Source organism: Mustela nigripes, chromosome 11, assembly GCF_022355385.1.
Source record: "Mustela nigripes isolate SB6536 chromosome 11, MUSNIG.SB6536, whole genome shotgun sequence".
NCBI lineage: Eukaryota > Metazoa > Chordata > Mammalia > Carnivora > Mustelidae > Mustela > Mustela nigripes.
The window spans coordinates 6,972,677-6,989,936 of NC_081567.1; the positions used below are offsets into that span (position 1 = coordinate 6,972,677).

General features: G+C 49.7%; 2 protein-coding genes across 11 annotated transcripts in view; one reads left to right on the top strand and one right to left on the bottom strand.

Moving 5' to 3' along the window:
• Positions 1–382: 382 nt before the first annotated feature.
• Positions 383–7,182, bottom strand: GPC2 (glypican 2). 2 transcript variants are annotated; one of them, XM_059414533.1, is made up of 11 exons: positions 7,116–7,182; positions 6,292–6,490; positions 5,473–5,631; positions 4,860–5,182; positions 3,980–4,060; positions 3,551–3,713; positions 3,202–3,332; positions 2,741–2,986; positions 2,495–2,634; positions 2,226–2,401; positions 383–1,172 (listed from the first exon to the last, which is right to left on the bottom strand). In XM_059414533.1, exons 2-11 carry the CDS (start codon positions 6,455–6,457, stop codon positions 922–924), a joined length of 1,836 nt encoding a protein of 611 aa, XP_059270516.1. In that variant the 5' UTR covers positions 6,458–6,490; positions 7,116–7,182; the 3' UTR covers positions 383–921. The 2 variants fall into 2 exon arrangements, with proteins under 2 accessions (XP_059270516.1, XP_059270515.1); XM_059414532.1 differs by lacking the exon at positions 7,116–7,182 and adding an exon at positions 6,573–6,661.
• A 48-nt stretch (positions 7,183–7,230) lies between these two features.
• STAG3 (STAG3 cohesin complex component) overlaps positions 7,231–17,260 on the top strand; it is a 36,777-nt gene continuing 26,747 nt past the window's right edge. For 5 of the 9 annotated variants that reach the window (XM_059414522.1, XM_059414524.1, XM_059414527.1 and 2 more), the window contains exons 1-8: positions 7,231–7,321; positions 8,018–8,179; positions 9,191–9,293; positions 10,052–10,168; positions 13,183–13,279; positions 14,118–14,194; positions 14,486–14,690; positions 15,438–15,589. In XM_059414522.1, the coding sequence (XP_059270505.1) occupies positions 8,028–8,179; positions 9,191–9,293; positions 10,052–10,168; positions 13,183–13,279; positions 14,118–14,194; positions 14,486–14,690; positions 15,438–15,589 (903 nt within the window). In that variant the 5' untranslated portion in view covers positions 7,231–7,321; positions 8,018–8,027. The other 4 variants (XM_059414523.1, XM_059414528.1, XM_059414529.1 and 1 more) reach the window with 4 other exon arrangements.

Sequence of the window (17,260 nt, forward strand, 5' to 3'; positions counted from 1 at the left end):
AGCCCGCAGCTGACACACGGAGAACAGCCCCCCCCCCCCCCAGCAGGCAGGAGGCAGCGGTGTGGTCATATTAATGGCACCTCAGATTCAGAAAGAATTTTGCCGGTCCCCACAATTCTCCCCACTTTACAGATGAAGGGGCTCAGACCCAGAGGGTAGACAACTTGCCCAAACGGAATGACAAGGGGCAGGTTCCAAGAAAGGTCTTGAGTCTCTGCCAGGAGCACGGGCTCAGGGAAGGATGCTAAAAGCTAAAAGTCCAGAGTCACACACAGGGTCCAATATGTTAGCTGTTTATTTGCAGAATAAACACTGACTCCAACACTGAAACATGAAGTGTGGAAGCTTGTGAAGGATGTAGATGACAGAGATCATGAGATGAGCCCTTTTTTTTTTTTCTTTTTGGCATTTTAGTTTCAGAAATTGATACTGAGAAAGCTCCATAGAAACCAGGCCCACAGATTTTGACCCTATTCACATACCCCAGAGTCCCCTGCCCTGAACCCCATCAGCACCCAGGTTTGCCCCTTTGAGACCAGGTTTCCCACCCCTTCCCGACTTCCAACTTCTTTCAAACCCCACCCCCAATCGCAACTCGAAAACTCCTTCCCTTTTTCCTTGTTGGGGCTGACAACGGGCCCAACACAGAGGCTTGGTTGGTGAGTACACCTCCTTCCTAAATAAATACCCCCAGTCTCTTCCTCCCCAGATTGTAAATGAAAAAATAAATATTGTGAACACCCACCCCCCCCCACCCCCAACCCACAATGGTAATCTCCTGGATTTGGGGCCCCAGCCATTCACCCAAAAAGTCCCTTTCTCTACCGCTCTGCATCCCCCTTCGACTCCTCCTCAGACCCAGCTGAGGGGAAGAGGGGAAGGGCCCTGAACCCTTCTGATGCTAGGGCACCCCTTCCCCTGTTATCTTGGTCCGAGCAGGGCCAGGGCTGAGAGGAAGAGAATGAGGATGGGGTGGGTGCGAAAACCAACCGATGTCCCCCCAGTCCTGCTCCTGCCCTGGTTATGGCGGACAAGGACACCTCCTCCTTTGCCTCCACTAACGTCCCTTCGAGGAGGGCGAGGCAGCCTGGCTGGGGGGGCCACGGCTGCTGCCCCAGCCATCCAGTCGTCTGCATAGTGCTGTCCCTCTCCAGAACCACTGGCCTCTTCATCTGTAGGAACGAGAGGATCAGAGACAGGGTTGAGAAAGGGAGTCCCGTGGGACACAGACACAGAAAGAGCGGAAGTGGGGAGAGAGACATGTAAACAGAGAGGAAGAGAATTTAAGATTAAAAACAGAAAGGCAGATGGGGCGCCTGGGTGGCTCAGTTGGTTAAGTGTCTGCCTTTGGCACAGGTCATGATCCCGGGGGTCCTGGGATGGAGCCCCACGGGAGGCATCAGCATTGGGCTCCCTCCCCAGTGGGGAGCCTGATTCCCCCTCTTGCTCTCTCTCTACCAACCCTCCCCCATCGTGCTCTCTCTCATCCTACTCTTTCTCTCTCTCATAAATAAACAAATAAGTAAATATCTTGGGAAAATAAAGACAGAAAGAAGAGACAGAAGAGAGGGACACAGGGTGAGAGATGGGAGATTGGGAAGAGGGAGAAAGTGAGTGCCAGGAAGGCAAAGGGAGCGGTCGGAGAGATGCGGGAATGAGAGATAAGAAAAGAGATCATGAGACCGAGGCAGAACAGAGAGATGGGGAGAGAGAATACACAGGAAAAGATAAAACAGACGCACAAAGCAGCAGCAAGCAGACAGAAAGAGGGGTGTTGAGGAGAAACAAGGCGAGGCAGAGACGGACAAACACTAGAAGAGGAACAATGAACGTCTGTCTGTGCCTTCTTTCTCCGGCAAACTCCACCTTGGGTGCCAGCCCGAAGGCCCACCCACCCAGCTTGCCCACCTCCCCCCTGAACCCGCCCCACCCCGTGGATCGCCCTCCCCAACTCACACCCTTCTCCATCTAACAGGCTTCCCACTGTTCCGTAAGTGTGTTTTTGTGTCTCCCCACTGAGCCGTGAACTCAAGGATGCAGACCCTGTCCCCATCACTATCATCACCCTGTCACCTTTAAGGTGAGCTTTCAGGAAAAGCGGGTTCAAAGGAAGGAGTTACGGAGTAGAGCTGCGAGGGGAGGGTCTCAGAAGGCGGTGGGCGGGGCCGGGTCGGATCGCAGAAAGCCCGGAGGGGCGCAGCGCTCGGGGCGCCCGGGGTTCTCACCCCAGTCCTCCAGTTCCAGGTCGCGTCCCAGCGCGGCCAACCTCATCCTGGTCGTGGCCGCCCGGAGCTGCAGCCGCCGCCTCCGCGCCTGGAGGTTGATGCTCGTGTCCTCCTTGTTCAGCTCTGGGTTGTCGAGCTGCTCGGACGGAGAGAGCCCGACCACCGGTGACAAGTACCTGCGGGCAGAGCAGCCCCGAAGGCTCCCGCCCCGCCCGGTCCCGCCCACCCCACCGTCGGGGCCCCGCCCGGCCGCCGCCCCCGGGTCTCACCGGCCCCGCCCAGATCCGGTCCAGCAGGGCGCTGTGTCCTTCGAGGCGTCCGCCGCCATGCGGGGATCCCCGCACACCACCTGGGGCAGCAGGGCCCAGAAGCCCCTCACTCGGCCCAGCCGCTCGCGGAGCTCCCACACCTGGGCGAACAGAGATTGTGGCTGGGCTGGAGCACGCGCCCCCCACTACCCGTCCCTGCCTCCCATCCCTCCCCTCCCCCCCGCCTCGCCCCCGCCCCTCACTCACCAGGCGGTTCAGGCTGGTGGTCCCGGCCATCGTGGGCCTCTCCTCTGTCCTTGGTGCCCCTGCTACTCCTGCCACCCCGGCAGCCCCTGCCACCCCGGCAGCCCCTGCCACCGCGGCAGCCCCTGCCACCCGGGCAGCCCCTGCCACCCTCGCCGAGGTCCAGAGGCGCCCCGCTTCTTCCCGAGGGGCCGGGGCTCTGCGGGTGCGGCTTTGTGTCCGTTGGGGGTTCCCACATTGCTGAAACACCTTCAGGCACAAGGTAGAGGTTTCCCCCCCCTCAGTCATCCTGTGGTGAGAGCCACACAGTGTCCCCATTCCAATACTCCCTGACACCCCACACTGTCCCCCCACTCCAGACGCTCAGCTCCACTCATCTCTCTCCTGCACTCCAGCACCGCCACCCCCACTGACCTCCCCCCTCCTCAGGGTGACTCTCCCACCCTTCTCATGGCCCCCGGTACCTGGGCTGACACTGCCACACTGTTTTCCTGCAGGTACTTCAGAGCTTCTGAGATCCTCACCCCAATGGCCTGGGCTGCCAGCTCAAAAGAAAAAGCGCCCTGGAGCTTCTCACCCAGGAACAGGAGACCATCTTGAAGGAGGGGAAGAAAGAGAAACGGTGTCACCAGGGACCGCGATGTTCCCACAGATCCTGACCTGGGTCATGGAGGGAAGCAACAAAGTGCTGGATAGGAGAAACTCACATGAGAACAGTCTCTCAACTCCCTGAGGTTTATGACTCCCTTCCCAGTCCACCCCAAGACATCCCGAATACAAACAGCCCTCCCAGACCCTCCTGAATCCCCTCACCCAGATAGGCCCCCCAGTCAGGATCCAGTCCCTGGCTGTGGAGACAGCCATTGGCCACATTGAGGCAGAAGCCCCGGCAGGGTGGCACCGAGGGGATGCCCCGACAAAGGGGGCAGCCGGTCAGACGCATCACAGCCCGCCTGCAGCCTTCAGACATGGGCACCTGGGGGCAGATAGCAGGACTTGTCATTCACAAACACAGTGGCTGCGCTCAGCCAAGCTTGGTGCTAGACAGAGGGTCAGAGAATGAGAGGAGGTCGTGGATCATGACACAAGGGAGATTTCACTCCTGCCCCCCTCCTTCCTGCTTAATCCTGGATACGGAGGCCTCGGGGCTGATATGAGAAGCTTCGCGACTCTTCCTCATAGGACCTTTCTTACTTCTGCCTCACCCTCCCTGGGCCCTGCCCACACTCAGGCCCCTCTAACCTTAAGTGTTTCGCTGACCACGTCTCTTCCGGTCTCCAGGCCCTGGATAAAGGCCCGGGCAGCCACCAGGGCCTGGGTTATCTGGGATAGGAGAAAGAGGGTGAGAGAAACCATAGGGTCAGTCATGGTTCAGTCAAGACCGGAGCCAAGAGGGTACAAGCAGTGGGAGTTAGGTTTGTGGCGTTCTGGTAGGGCTGTTAGAGGAGTGTCAGGTGGTTCAGGGAAGCAGGCTCAAGAGACTCAAAGGTATGATAGTCTAGAAGGTATGATAGTCTAAAAGGGGAACTGGGTTTGGGAAGAAATGGAGGGACTGTGTGTTTTATAGGGCTTGGCCACAGAAGGATGGCATATCAGAACAAACAATGAACTTGAAGCCAGAAGACCTGGATGTGAGATATACCTCTACCACTTAACCCGCTGTGAAACCTTCACTTCTGGGAGCCTCAGTTTTCTTATCCATAAAATAGGGATACTACTCTCTGTCTCGAAAAGTTGTGGTAACAAATGAGATACTGTAAATGAAAATCCATCGCAACTATTATGTGCCTAATTCATGGTTAGTCGAACCACAGGAAGTCAAGATATTAAGATTGGGAAGCAGTTAGCAGAAAGGAGGCTGGAGGTCAAGAGCAGGTAAGCGGGTCAGGGATTTGTATGAAACTAGGGCACAAAATGAGAATAAGGGGGTACCCAATTAAAGGAGACTAAAGAGCATGGGGTCAGGCAGAGGGGACTGGGGTTCAAGGTAGGGGTCAGAAATGGCTGCCATGCGGGATGGGGGAGATCACCGGGGCAGGGGTGACTGGGGCACGGGAGGGGAGTTGAGGTGAGGGGTTCAGAGGTCAGAGGTTGCTGAAGCTCAGGCTTTGGGGCCTCTCACCTGCAGGTGAAGGCGGTGGGGTGCATCCCCGAAAGGCTTCAGAGAGTCATCAGCAGAGGAGGCAAGGCGAGTGAGGCAGAACAGGTACTCGGGGGAGAAGATGTACTGTGGATGCAGCAGGGGGAACAATCTCTCCAGGAGCTGCGCCCAGAAATCCACCAAAGCGTCATCTAACCCCTCACCGGACCTCTGATAGTAGTCCCGCAGCCGAGAGAACAGGCCACTGAATACAGGGGCGTGCTGGGAGTACAGGTGGCCGAAGGAGTGGTGGAAAAGCAGGGCCAGAGAGCGCTCAGATGACGAGAGTATCTCCCGAAAAATCTCTGTGGCAAATGTGGAGAGAGGAGTGTGAGGTGGGGTGAGGCCAGAGAAGGATGGAAAGTTGAAAGGGCGGAGGCAAGAAGCGATGGGGATGGGGGACAAGAGAAAAGTGAGTTAGAGCCTCAGGAACGCACGCTTAGAGACCTGGGAAGACTGGGAATGGGTGGGGGAGGGACGGATCCTGGAGAGAATCTAGGGGGGGGGGGAAGGGGGGGCTAAGGCAGGATGTTTGCTGGGGTCATGAGCACAGAAAGGAGGTGTGAGGCCAGGTTGGGGGAACCCAAGTCCTCACCATCAAATCTTCTGTGCCGGGCAGCCAGCGTGTGAACCAGGAATGAGCCGCTCTCCTCCACCAGGCCTCGAAAGGTGGTCTCGGTCTCCCAAGTCAGCCTCTGCTCTATCTCACTGGAACAGCAGGTGTACTCCTGGGTACAGATCCGGAGGTGCTCACCTGAACAGAGGAGACATAGAGGAATGGGAGGAGGGGGAGTGCTCTCATGAAATTCCTTCTTTCTTCTGTCTGTCTAGGAGGCTCTCCTTTCTCTTCCGTCTGCTTTCTTTTCCATTGTCTCTCTCTCATTCGCACCTGACCCTCCTTATAGTCCCCTCACCCATCTCGAGTCCACTGGCATTAGTCACGGGATCAAATAGTACTGAGCCAAATTAGAGATCAGTGTCCTCAGGTGACCCTCCCCAACATCAAGCCCTCCAGGTCTCTAGGGACTTACAGGACCAGCATCTATGGCAAGAATGGGGTTTAGAGGGGTGGGGTTACTAGCTAAGCAATAAAGTACTATCACTGAAGGGGCTCTTAGAAATAGCGATGGGAACAAATTGAGCTGTGAAGAAAGAAATACAGAGTGGGGTGTTAATTACTAGAAAGGGATTCCTAGGGCGGGGGTGGAGTAAGAAACCTATTATGTGAACAGGACGCGTATTGTGATCCCGGTGAGTAAGTTCAGGAGAAGAGATATAACTGGCCTGACTACGGCATGAAAAGATTATTATAACGGTCATTCTGAAAGGGAGGAGAGTTATTGTGGATTGGGGAGGAGCCGCCCTCCGCCCCCTCCCTCGCCCCCAATTCTCTAGTCTTCCTCTTTCTCCTCACCTGAGATCAGGGCGGGAGGGAGTAGGCTTAAGCTATATCCCCGGGCCCCCAGCACCTGCCGGGTCTCAACGCAACTCCGGGTGACCTTTGCCTCGGTCCCGGGTCCAGGACCAGGACCGGGACACAGAGACAGCAGCAGAAGCAGAAGAGATCGCAGAGCGGACATCGCTGCTGCCTCCCTGGCTCAGCAAACTGTGTCCTAAGAAGGAAAGAACAGCCGGAACTTGGGAAGCCGGCTCTTTGCCGCGGGACCTCTCCGCCCCGCAGAGAAAGAGCGCGACCTCAGAAAACTGAACACGGAACACGATAGCTGGACCAAGCGGCATCTGCGGAGACAATGGGAGCCCGGAGCCGGACAGGGGGCGGGGTGCGAGGCGAGGCCCCGCCAATGATGGCAAGGAGCGGGGCTCAGGGGCGGGGCCAAGGGGGAAATTAAGCCAATGTAGTGGGAAAGCTCGGCAGGGGGGGGGGGGACTCGGGGGGACTAAAGGGGGGCGGGGGGGGGGGGGGCGTGGCCTTTCTTGGGGGCGTGGCTATCTGGTTCGAAAGGCGGGGCCCGGGTGGAACCCGCCTATGGCAGTTGCGAAGCCGGAGTGAAGGGGCTACAACTAGTCTAGTGCGAAGCCCGGCCAATGGAGGGTGAAATTGGGGGCCAAGAGGGCGGGACGTGGATGGAGAAGGGCTAAAGCAGGCGGTCTGCGCGCCCCAGCCCACGTGACGGGGCGGCACGCCGAAAAGCTCGTGCCCTCACGAGGCTTCCCGTGCAGCGTGACTGGAACGTGGTGAGCACGAGATCGCGCACGCCCAAGCCTCGCGACAATTACCAGCAGTGGGACGGGCCGTTGAGCTCGCGCCTGCGCACAACGTGCCTCGTGCCTTCCCGCGTTTTTCTGGCTTCTTCCACCGCCGCAAGGGAAGCTGCCGGCGCCTCTCCTGGAGGTGGGGTGACCGCAGAACCCCCGAGGGACCGGAGGCAGTGATCTTTTCCTCATTCCTGCCCAACCAGACGTCGCTGTTCCCGGCTCAAACAGTGAGGCTCCTTTGGGACCTGGGACTAAGCCCTCCCACCTGCACTCGCAGCCCCGAGAGAGGAATCGCCGTCCTCCATGCCTCAGTGGTTTTCTCCAGAGAGGCCAGGAGCCCCAAGCCCCAGCCCCCCAAGAGACTGATAGTCTTTTCAACAGCTAGGAAGCTCCTCAGCCCACTTACCCCAGGATCTTGTCAGAGATACCATCTTCTGGGGAAAAAAAGGGGAACGCGAGTTTGCGTTTGCTCCTTCAGCGTTTCTGGCCCGGTTCTAATGGCGGCTGCGCCCCCCGGGCATTGAGCGCTACCTATTCACTTCAATGTGGAATCAGGCTCCAGTTTGAAAATGCAGGAGTGGGTCCTTTTTTGTTTGTGGGGGGGGGGTTTACTTGCAACGTGAGGGAGCCGGTCCCCTTGCACGGGGCCACCGACGCTTGGACTCCTGCAGAGAAGGATTTGCTTTCAGCGGCTCAGGGGTGCGTCTTGCTGCAACCCTGGAGAACAACTCCCAGCCCGCACCCCTCAGGCCATGGTGTCTTAGAGGCATGACTTTTTGTCTTTTTTTTTTTTTCTTTTCTTTTTGGTGCATCCACACCCCAACCCCGAGTTGCAGAGCAGTCCCCTTGGAAAGAGAGGGCATGTTTGCAGCCGAGGCTGGAGACGTGGTGGATAAAGGCCCTTTTCTCTCTTTCTTCCGCAGCAGGACCAGCATGCCTACCCTGCGGTCCTCCTCTTCCCCAAGCAGTGTGTCCTCGCCGCTGCGGAGAGCAGCAGGAGGTGGACAGAGGGGCTTGTCTGCATCCTCTAGTTCTTCTGTCAGTGTGCCCTATGGTAACAGGGACTCGGGCCAGACCTCACAGGGGTGAGTGGAGTTGGTGAGAACTTGTTGCATTGCCTGGCTTTCTCGGGCAGTGTGGGCAGCTTTCCCCTTTGTATGCCTGTGACTCTCTGAAAACGTTAAGAGAAGCTTACTGGTTCAGAACAGCGATGCTTTCCAGCTCCCCTGGCTGGTTTTGCTTTTTTGTTTTTGTTTGTTTTTTGTTTTTCCTCTTTCCTGCCCTGCATGTTGTAGGCACCAAAAATAATACATCTTCTAAGTCCATTATCCAGCTCATCCGAGTCTTTCTCCAATAGGTTTGTATATTCGACGTGTACAGGTGTGGGGAAGTGGGGGAAGGAGACGAGTTCATTTGTTTCTTAACAAGTTGTATATACTTGTTAGTTGGTGTGTGATGTTCCTTTTGGGGGGGATTTTATAAACAGATCCGTCTATCCTTATCTTTGAGCTTACTTTATGAAGGTTATAATAATATATCTTTTTTTTTAATCTTTCCAGGAAAAAAAAATAACCTCATACAAGATGTGATTTATCTCCTGGTTATTTTTTAATTGGCTTCCTCTGACACCTTTCTATCAGTGCTACTGCTGGGAACCAGATTTTATCTATTATAGAAGTTTAACTTTAACCAATAACACTTGTGAACTTGTTTCAAGAGGTGAAATTTAACTCTAGGCACCTGTTAATCTCCAGTTTACATATGATTAATGTGTGACTTCCCAAGGCATGCCAATTTTTCTCCACAGCAGTGATCCCTATCATTTGACTTTCTTAGAGAGAATTTTAGGAAAGTTCTGTCCTTTGCCCACTCCCGTTTTCATTTTTCATCGTCACTGTTTCTTCAAGTGAAAGTTTTCCTTTAAGATTTTGTCTCTATTCCCTGTTAAAGTAAACCTCCTCTTCAGAAAAAAATCCGAATATATTTTTCTCATGGGGAAGGGCCTACAGTTACAGACAAAGAAATTATAATACATTTGCCATTTTATACAGAGGGACTGGGGTGGCGTATCTAAGGAGAACCACACTCCCTCATAGGGATAGTGATTCTTTGTCAGCTGATGAAGGCAGTGACTTTGAAGATAGCCTGAGACGCAGCGTGAGGAAGAGAGCAGCAAGACGACCCCTCAAAACAACCCCAGTGAGTCAATCAGTCTCATTTTGCTTTTGAACCTAGTCTGGGAAGCAGCAAAAACAAAAACCTAGAAAAGGCTCAGGTAATGTTTGATGAAAGAGCAAAACTTAGAGTGTTAAGGGACAGAAGTAAGGAGGAAGGGAAATTTTGAAGAGAAAGGAATAAAAGAAGGTTATTAAAGATAGAAAGGAAAAAGAATGGTTTAAGGGACTTTTTAAAAGAAAAAGTGGGGTGCCTGTGTGGCTCAGTGGGGTTGATCCTCTCTGCCCTTGACTCAGGTCATGATCTCAGGGTCCTGGGATTGAGCCCCATGCTAAGCAGGGAGCCTGCTTCCCACCCCCTCACCCCCCGCCTCTCTGCCTACTTGTGATCTCTGTCAAATCTAAAAAAAGCAAAAGTTAGAAATAATAAAGCTTACAACGTAAGAATCCGTTATTTTAGATCAAATTCTGCTGTGAAACTGGCAGCTTAAGCCTACTTGTGTGGCAATAAGACTGTTACTATCACTTTGACTTTTTTTTTTAAAAGATTATTTATTTATTTATTTATTTATTTGACAGGCATCACAAGTAGGCAGACAGGCAGGCAGAGAGAGAGGAGGAAGCTGGCTCCCTGCTGAGTAGAGAGCCTGGTGGGGGGCTGGATCCCAGGATCCTGGGATCATGACCTGAGCTGAAGGCAGAGGCTTTAACCCACCGAGCCACCCAGGCGCCCCTATCACTTTGACTTTTTTAAAATACTTTTGATCTCTTTGTACTTACTAGGTGGCAAAACATCCAAAGAAGGGGTCCCGAATGATACGTGGTGATGGCCAGAAAGACTCAGAGGTACCAGCCAGTCATCTCTTCGATGCTGTGAAAGCTGCCAAAAGTGACATGCAGGTAAAACAGGGTCTCACCCTCTGTTTCTTGTTACCATCTTACCTGTTGTAGAAATATAAGGACACATGTTTACAAAATTGATTTAATGTGGACGATGTAGGGAGTGTAACCTGTATGAGGAAAGAGTGATAAGACCATGGAGTGAATCCTTGGAATGATGTAAGGAAGACCTTGGATGTGACAGAACGCTGCTTTCCTGAAAATATCACAGAACAGGATAGATTTTGCTTTTATTAATCAGGATGGAGGAGGCAAGCAGTGGCATTGGATAATCTAGAGAGAAATCATGGGTATGGGTGGCAACTTGTTCACCCTTGTCACTTTTGAGCTCCGCTTTAACAGTTAAACCCAGTTTTTTTCTCCTTCCCTGCATTTTCTTCCCATAATTTTATTGTAATTCTGTTACATCTAAAAGTGTAGAAGGCTCATATATAGTTTTTAAAAATTTGAATAATCACCCACATTTCTAATCTCAGCTCAAGAAACATTAATAGTGCTGTAATATATCTTCTCTCCATCCAGCCCAGGCAGCCCCTCACCACCCAGAGATAATCACTAGAGTAGATTTTCTGTTAATCATTCCCTTGTCTTTCCTTATATTTTTTTCACTAGCGAATATGTTCTTTAAATAAATGAACCATCTTTATATAGTTTTCTGTGACTCACTTCAATTATTTGAGACATAGTCTTATTGATGTATAATGTAGATTTTTATAGTTTCTAGAACAGTTTTAGATTTTCACACATAAGGAGTTTTTCTATTTATATTTTTGTTATTGTTTTCTAACTTGATTACATTATAGTCAGAAAATATGGTCTTTGAAACATGGAGACTAGCTTTATTATTTTTTTGAGATATTTTATTTATTTATTTGACAGAGAGATCACAAGTAAGCAGAGAGTCCAGTGGCAGGAGGGGGTGGGGGGGCAGGAAGCAGGCTCCCTTCTGAGTAGAGAGCCTGATGTGGGGCTCAATCCCAGGACCCTGAGATCATGACCTGAGCTGAAGGCAGAGGCTTAACCCATTGAACCACCCAGGCACCCGGACACTAGCTTTATGACTTAGCATTCAGTTCATTTCCAAAACTATTTCACATATGCTCAAAGAAGGTGTGTGTTCTCCAGTTGCTGGATAGAGTGTTCTCTTGGGTGAGATCAAAAGTGTTAAATGTGGGGCGCCTGGGTGGCTCAGTGGGTTAAGCCGCTGCCTTCAGCCCAGGTCATGATCTCAGGGTCCTGGGATCGAGTCCCACATCGGGCTCTCTGCTCAGCAGGGGGCCTGCTTCCCTTCCTCTCTCTCTGTGATCTCTTCCCTTCCTCTCTCCTACTGTGATCTCTCTGTCAAATAAATAAATAAAATCTTAAAAAAAAATAAAATAAATAAAATAAAAAAAAGTGTTAAATGTGATACAGCTTTGATATTTATACGAGGTTTTTGGGTTTTTTGTTTGGTTTTGGTCTGGTATGTCAATTGCAGAGAGATGTATTAAAATCCACAAAGAGGGGGTGCCTGGGTGGTTTCAGTGGCTTTTTCAGTGTCTGCCTTCAGCTCGTGTCATGATCCCAGGGCCAGGGATCAAGCCCACATTGGGCTCTCCGCTCAGCAGGGAGCCTGCTTCCCCGCACCCCAACTCTCTGCCTACTTGTGATCTCTGTCAAATAAATAAATGAAATCTTTTTTTTTTAAAAATCCATAAAGAGGGGCGCCTGGGTGGCTCAGTCATTAAGTATCTGCCTTCGGTTCGGGTCATGATTCCAGGGTCCTGGGATCAAGCCCCGGAAGCCTGCTTCTCCCTCTCCCACTCCCCCTGCTTCTGTTCCCTCTCTCTGTCATGTTTGAAATCTGTTGCTTCTAGGCTCTGAAGATTGGTGTCTTTCAATGACTGGAAAATTCTTTTCAGATAGTGCCTCTTTGTCATTCCAGTATCATCCACAATTCAATTAGACATCAAATTAGAACTTCCCACTCTATTCTCCATGTCTCTTAATAGTTCTATCAGGGGGCACCTGGGTGACTCAGAGGGTTAAGCTCTGCCTTTGACTCAGGTCAGAGTCTCAGGGTCCTGGGATGGAGCCCCACATTGGGCTCTCTGCTCAGCAGGGAGCCTGCTTCCTTCTCTTTGCCTGCCTCTCTGCCTCCTTGTGATCTCTCTCTCTGTGAAATAAAAGTGGGGCTTTTAAAAGATTTTATTTACTTATTTATTTATTTGTAGCATGGTTTATAATCTGTAATAATTTTAAATGTTTGAAGTCTGTGAATGTAATTCCATTTTTTCCCTGATAATTCTGATTTTCAGTGCCTTATTTCCTTACTAAGCTTCACTGTGAGCTGCTCATTTTTCTTGGAGCTCTATATGTTGGAATTCTTTGGGCCCTGGGTTACAGGTGGGCTTTTAAGGGAAGAATCTGCATTTGCTTCTGTAGTTGACTGGGAACATTCCAGAATCACTTGGAATTAAATTCTCTGATTGAGAGTATTCTGATCATTAGATAGTGTGGATCTGGACTACAAATCCAGATCTGAGAGATGGCTTATGGTTATGAGTTCTCAAGGGAGAGTTCTTTTCCCCCTCCACTAGTCATAACAAGCTAGTTTTCTTGATGTCCCCTTCTAGCCTGTAGGTTTGTTTCCCATTCCTGCTTCCATGATGTGACTTTTTCTAGCACTTAGCTTTATTACAGAAACCTCTTTTTGGAGCTCTCTTCTTGAAAACCCAAAAGCTCTTTCATGCTCTATGTTCCATGCAGCTATCTGGACAGAAAGTCAGAATGGCCAGCGTTTAATAGAACCCTCAGAGCAAAAATCGGCTTCCTTATCTCCCAGGATTGCTACCTTCACCTCATTTTTTTTTATTTATATGGGATTCTACTTTTCATTCCAGTTCAGCAATACCTTTTAGAATATGTTTCTAATATTTTTATCAGAAGTTTAGCTGTTTCAGTGGGGACAGTCCTATAACATTTTCAGTCTGTCATATTGCCAGAAATAGAAATAATCCATCTTGTTTTCCTAGTCTTTGGTGGATGAATGGCTGGATAGCTACAAGCAAGACCAGGATGCAGGATTCCTGGAGCTCATTAACTTTTTCATCCGATCTTGTGGCTGTAAAGGTGAGGAAACTCCTACCCCTTGTACTCCCTAGCCCTTTACTCCTACGTCATGAAACTTTTGCTACATTTAGATGAGTAAGACTAATTGTTTTCTAAATAAAGGGAGAAAGTAAAGCATTAGAAAAGTTTCACTGATCTATGTTGTTGATAGATAAATAGGTAAGTGATCCAGTTAGGGAACTATGTTGGCCTGGAGCTAAGACCCTTTGGGGAAAAATAACTAATCACACTAACACAATGAAGATGATATTCACAAATATGAAAATAGACCATTAGACATTTTTTAGTCTTTCTTTCTCTAGATGAAATAATCTTTTACTATTCGTTATTTCCTTAGCCATTTCCTTCTGTATTTCGCCACTGAAGCTATGGGCCCCAGATCCCCAGAGGTCATGACCTAATTTACTGGGGCAAGATGATCTCAGGCAGGTTGCAGTATAAGAATCCAGAATTGGTGTAGCTTTATTGCTTTGTTGTTGTTGTTGTTTTTCTTTTTAAAGTAGGCTTCACACCCACCGTGGGGCTTGAACTCACTATCCTGAGATCAAGAGTCATATGCTTTACTGACTGAGCCAACTGGATGCCCCTGTTTGGATTTTTTTTAAACCATAGCTTTCCATTGCTTTCTGTTGTTTGATTCCTTTGGATTTTCTAGAGACCTTGCTTTATAGCAGATACACAGTTGGCTGGTAACAGATTTATGATGAGGATTCAGGTCTTCTGATTCCCCACCTAAGGTTTTTTCAGCGTATTCCATAGCTCATCTTAGGTGTATATGCATATGGTCACAGTGTCCTGTTATTTTTCTCTTAAGTACCTCATTTCCTCCATTCTTCAGGCAATGTGACCCCCGAGATGTTCAAGAAGATGTCCAACTCCGAGATCATCCGGCACCTGACAGAACAGTTTAACGAGGTGGAGAAGGACAACCAGAATCCTCTTGCCACTCTTATTTCAAAATCCAAGGCCCATTATTTCCTTTTTTCTGATTTTGGGAAATAGGATAGCTTTTGGAAGGAGTTTAATTTCTTAGGGGCAAAAGGGACCCATAGATGTTATCTGAATAAGCATCTAGAGTTGAGAATAGCAGGAAATGAGGTGTACCAGAGATACATTTTTACTCTGCTATTGGGTTTTGACATCCCAAGTCCCTGTGGTTTCATAGACTTGATAATACTTTTCTCATCCTTTCCATAAATCCTGTAGGACTCAGGAGACTATCCGCTGACAGCACCAGGTCCATCCTGGAAAAAGTTCCAGGGCAGCTTCTGTGAATTTGTGAAGACCTTGGTCTTTCAGTGCCAGTATAGCCTTCTCTATGACGGCTTCCCAATGGACAACCTCATCTCCCTGCTCACTGGACTGTCAGACTCCCAGGTCCGTGCCTTCCGTCACACCAGCACCCTGGCAGGTGAGCACGCACTTTTATTCTATAAATGTTCTCTGGGGAATTTCCTCTGTTCTTCGGTCCTGCATCTTCCTTCTTACCTCTGTCTGAGCTCTTTGCTTAAAGGGCAGGCTTCTTACCTGAACTTCTATCAAGTTTCTCACTAGTGGTATTACAGGAAAGGGTAGATTACAGTGACCATTTTCAGCCTTAACTTGTTTCTCATAGCTCACCTGCAGGGAATATGCTGAGGATTAAAGGAAGCCCAAAAGAGGGAGAAAAAAAGTCTGCTCCAGATGTTAGGGTCACTCCGCTAGCTTTTTTTACTGCCCTTCCTTTTTTTCTTTTTGTTTTTTTTTCCTCTTTTTTTTTTTTTTAAGATTTTATTTGTTTATTTGACAGAGAGAGATCACAAGTAGGCAGAGAGGCAGAGAGAGATGGGGAAGCAGGCTCCTTGCTGAGCAGAGAGCCAGATTCAGGGCATGATCCCAGGACCTTGAGATCATGACCTGAGCCGAAGGCAGAGGCTTAACCCACTGAGCCACACAAGCGCCCTCTTCTTCTTTTCTAATCTTTTTCTTTCTGTTCTGTCTTTTGGTTGCAGTGGTGGCAGCAGCCATGGTAAGTTTCCCCCAACTGCCCCACTTCCCGCTTTCTCCTCCTCTTCCCACTGAAACCACAAGAAGCTTTTTTTTTCTTTCTTTTTTGAACCTATCCTCACTCCTCTGACCTAAATAATAATTCCCTTTTCTTGTTTTTCCTGGCTCAAAGCCATGAAGCTAATGACCTCCCTGGTAAGAGTTGCCCTTCAGCTGAGTCTGCACAAAGATAATAATCAGCGACAGTATGAGGCTGAACGAAATAAGGGGCCAGGACAGAGAGCACCTGAGCGGCTGGAGAGCCTGCTGGAGAAACGCAAAGAAGTAAGAAGTGTTTCCTGCCTCGTCCCTCCCTTTCTCCCAGTTTCCATCTGCTGCTGCTGTAGCCCATCTTAGCAGTGCCCGAGCACTTCTCTTGGGTAAGCCAGAGGCGTCATGACCTTCCAGGTCATGAACAGTGGAGTCCAACATTCTTAATACACCCACCCTGTCAGAGGTCATTGTGTGCTTATCTTGTTTCAGGAATGTGAGCTCAATGAATTATTTCTAATTTAGAGTAAATTTTAGAGTTCTTTATAATTCCACTTTTGCTTAGTTTCCATTGTCTGCATTCATTATCACAAATGTGTTTAAGTGTTGCACTTGCATCTTACGCAGGGAGTTAATTTTTGACCTAGTCAAGTGTACAGTCTGCAGGTCACCCCAGGAGTACTAAAGGCCAAACACTGACAAGGAGGGTCAGCTGTGAAGGACTGGAAAGCAATAGGCCTTTCAGTCACTCCTGGGTTTCAGTTCTGTTCCAATTAGCTACCTGTTCCACGGCCTTATGTAATCTCTAAGCTTCTGTTTCCTTTTCTTTAAAAAGGAGATAATTTGGCCATTTTATGAAGATTACATGAGATGGTGAGTGAGTTGCCTGGTCTGGCGTAGAGTAGCTATTTGCTTTGTTCCCTTTCAAACTTAAAGACCACTGGAGGACATAAGCCCTAACAAAATCTGTTATATCGATTAAATCTTCAGGCAGCTATATATGTCATGAGACACTGATTTCCGCCCCCTACTCTCCCAGTGTCTGAAATTCCGCAGGCATGGGGTTGGGAGGACTCCCCATGTTTCACTGCACCAACTGTTTTCCCACCCCTCACCAAGGTCTCTCCCATGGTAAACCTTTCCTCACTCTCTTTTACTATTTTCAGTGTCTGTATGATCTTAAATCTTGTGTAGGTGACGTTGTCTCAGGCCGGGGTGCCTGGGTGGCTCAGTCGTTAAGCGTCTGCCTTGGGCTCAGGTCATGATCCCAGGTCCTGGATTGAGCCCCACATCCTCAGGCTCCCTGCTCAGCGAGGAGCCTGCTTCTTCCTCTCCCAACCCCCCACCCCCGCTTGAGTTCTGTCTCTCACTATGTCTCTTTCTCTCCGTCAAATAAATTTAAAAGATCTTTTTAAAAAAGGGGGGGGGAGTTTGTCTTGGGCCTTATATTGAGTCTACCACCGTAAATCTTTATTTGATTTGTCTAGGCTCTTGTCTCGTCGGTTATCATTTCTCTTCTGGTTTTTATTTTTTCTCTACTTTTTAAAAGCTTTAAAAAAGATTTTATTTATTTATTTATAAAGTTATCACTTTCTTTTCTTTTAAAATTTATTTATTTATTTGACAGAGATCACAAGTAGGCAGAGAGGCAGGTGGGGGGGGTGGGGAGCAGGCTCCCTGCTGAGCAGAGAGCCCGATGCGGGGCTCGATCCCAGGACCCTGAAATCATGACCTGAGCCGAAGGCAGTGGCTTAACCCACTGAGCCACTCAGGTGCCCCTGAAAGATTTTATTTATGTATTTGAGAGGGAGAGGGGGCAAAGTAGGGAAGGGGGCTGAGTAGGGAGTCCAGCCCCCAACCCCGAGATCATGACCTGAGCTGAAGGCAGCTGCCCAACTGACTGAGTCACCCAGGCACCCTCGGGTTTTGGTTTTTAATCTCTCCCTACCCACTGTTTTCTGCTCT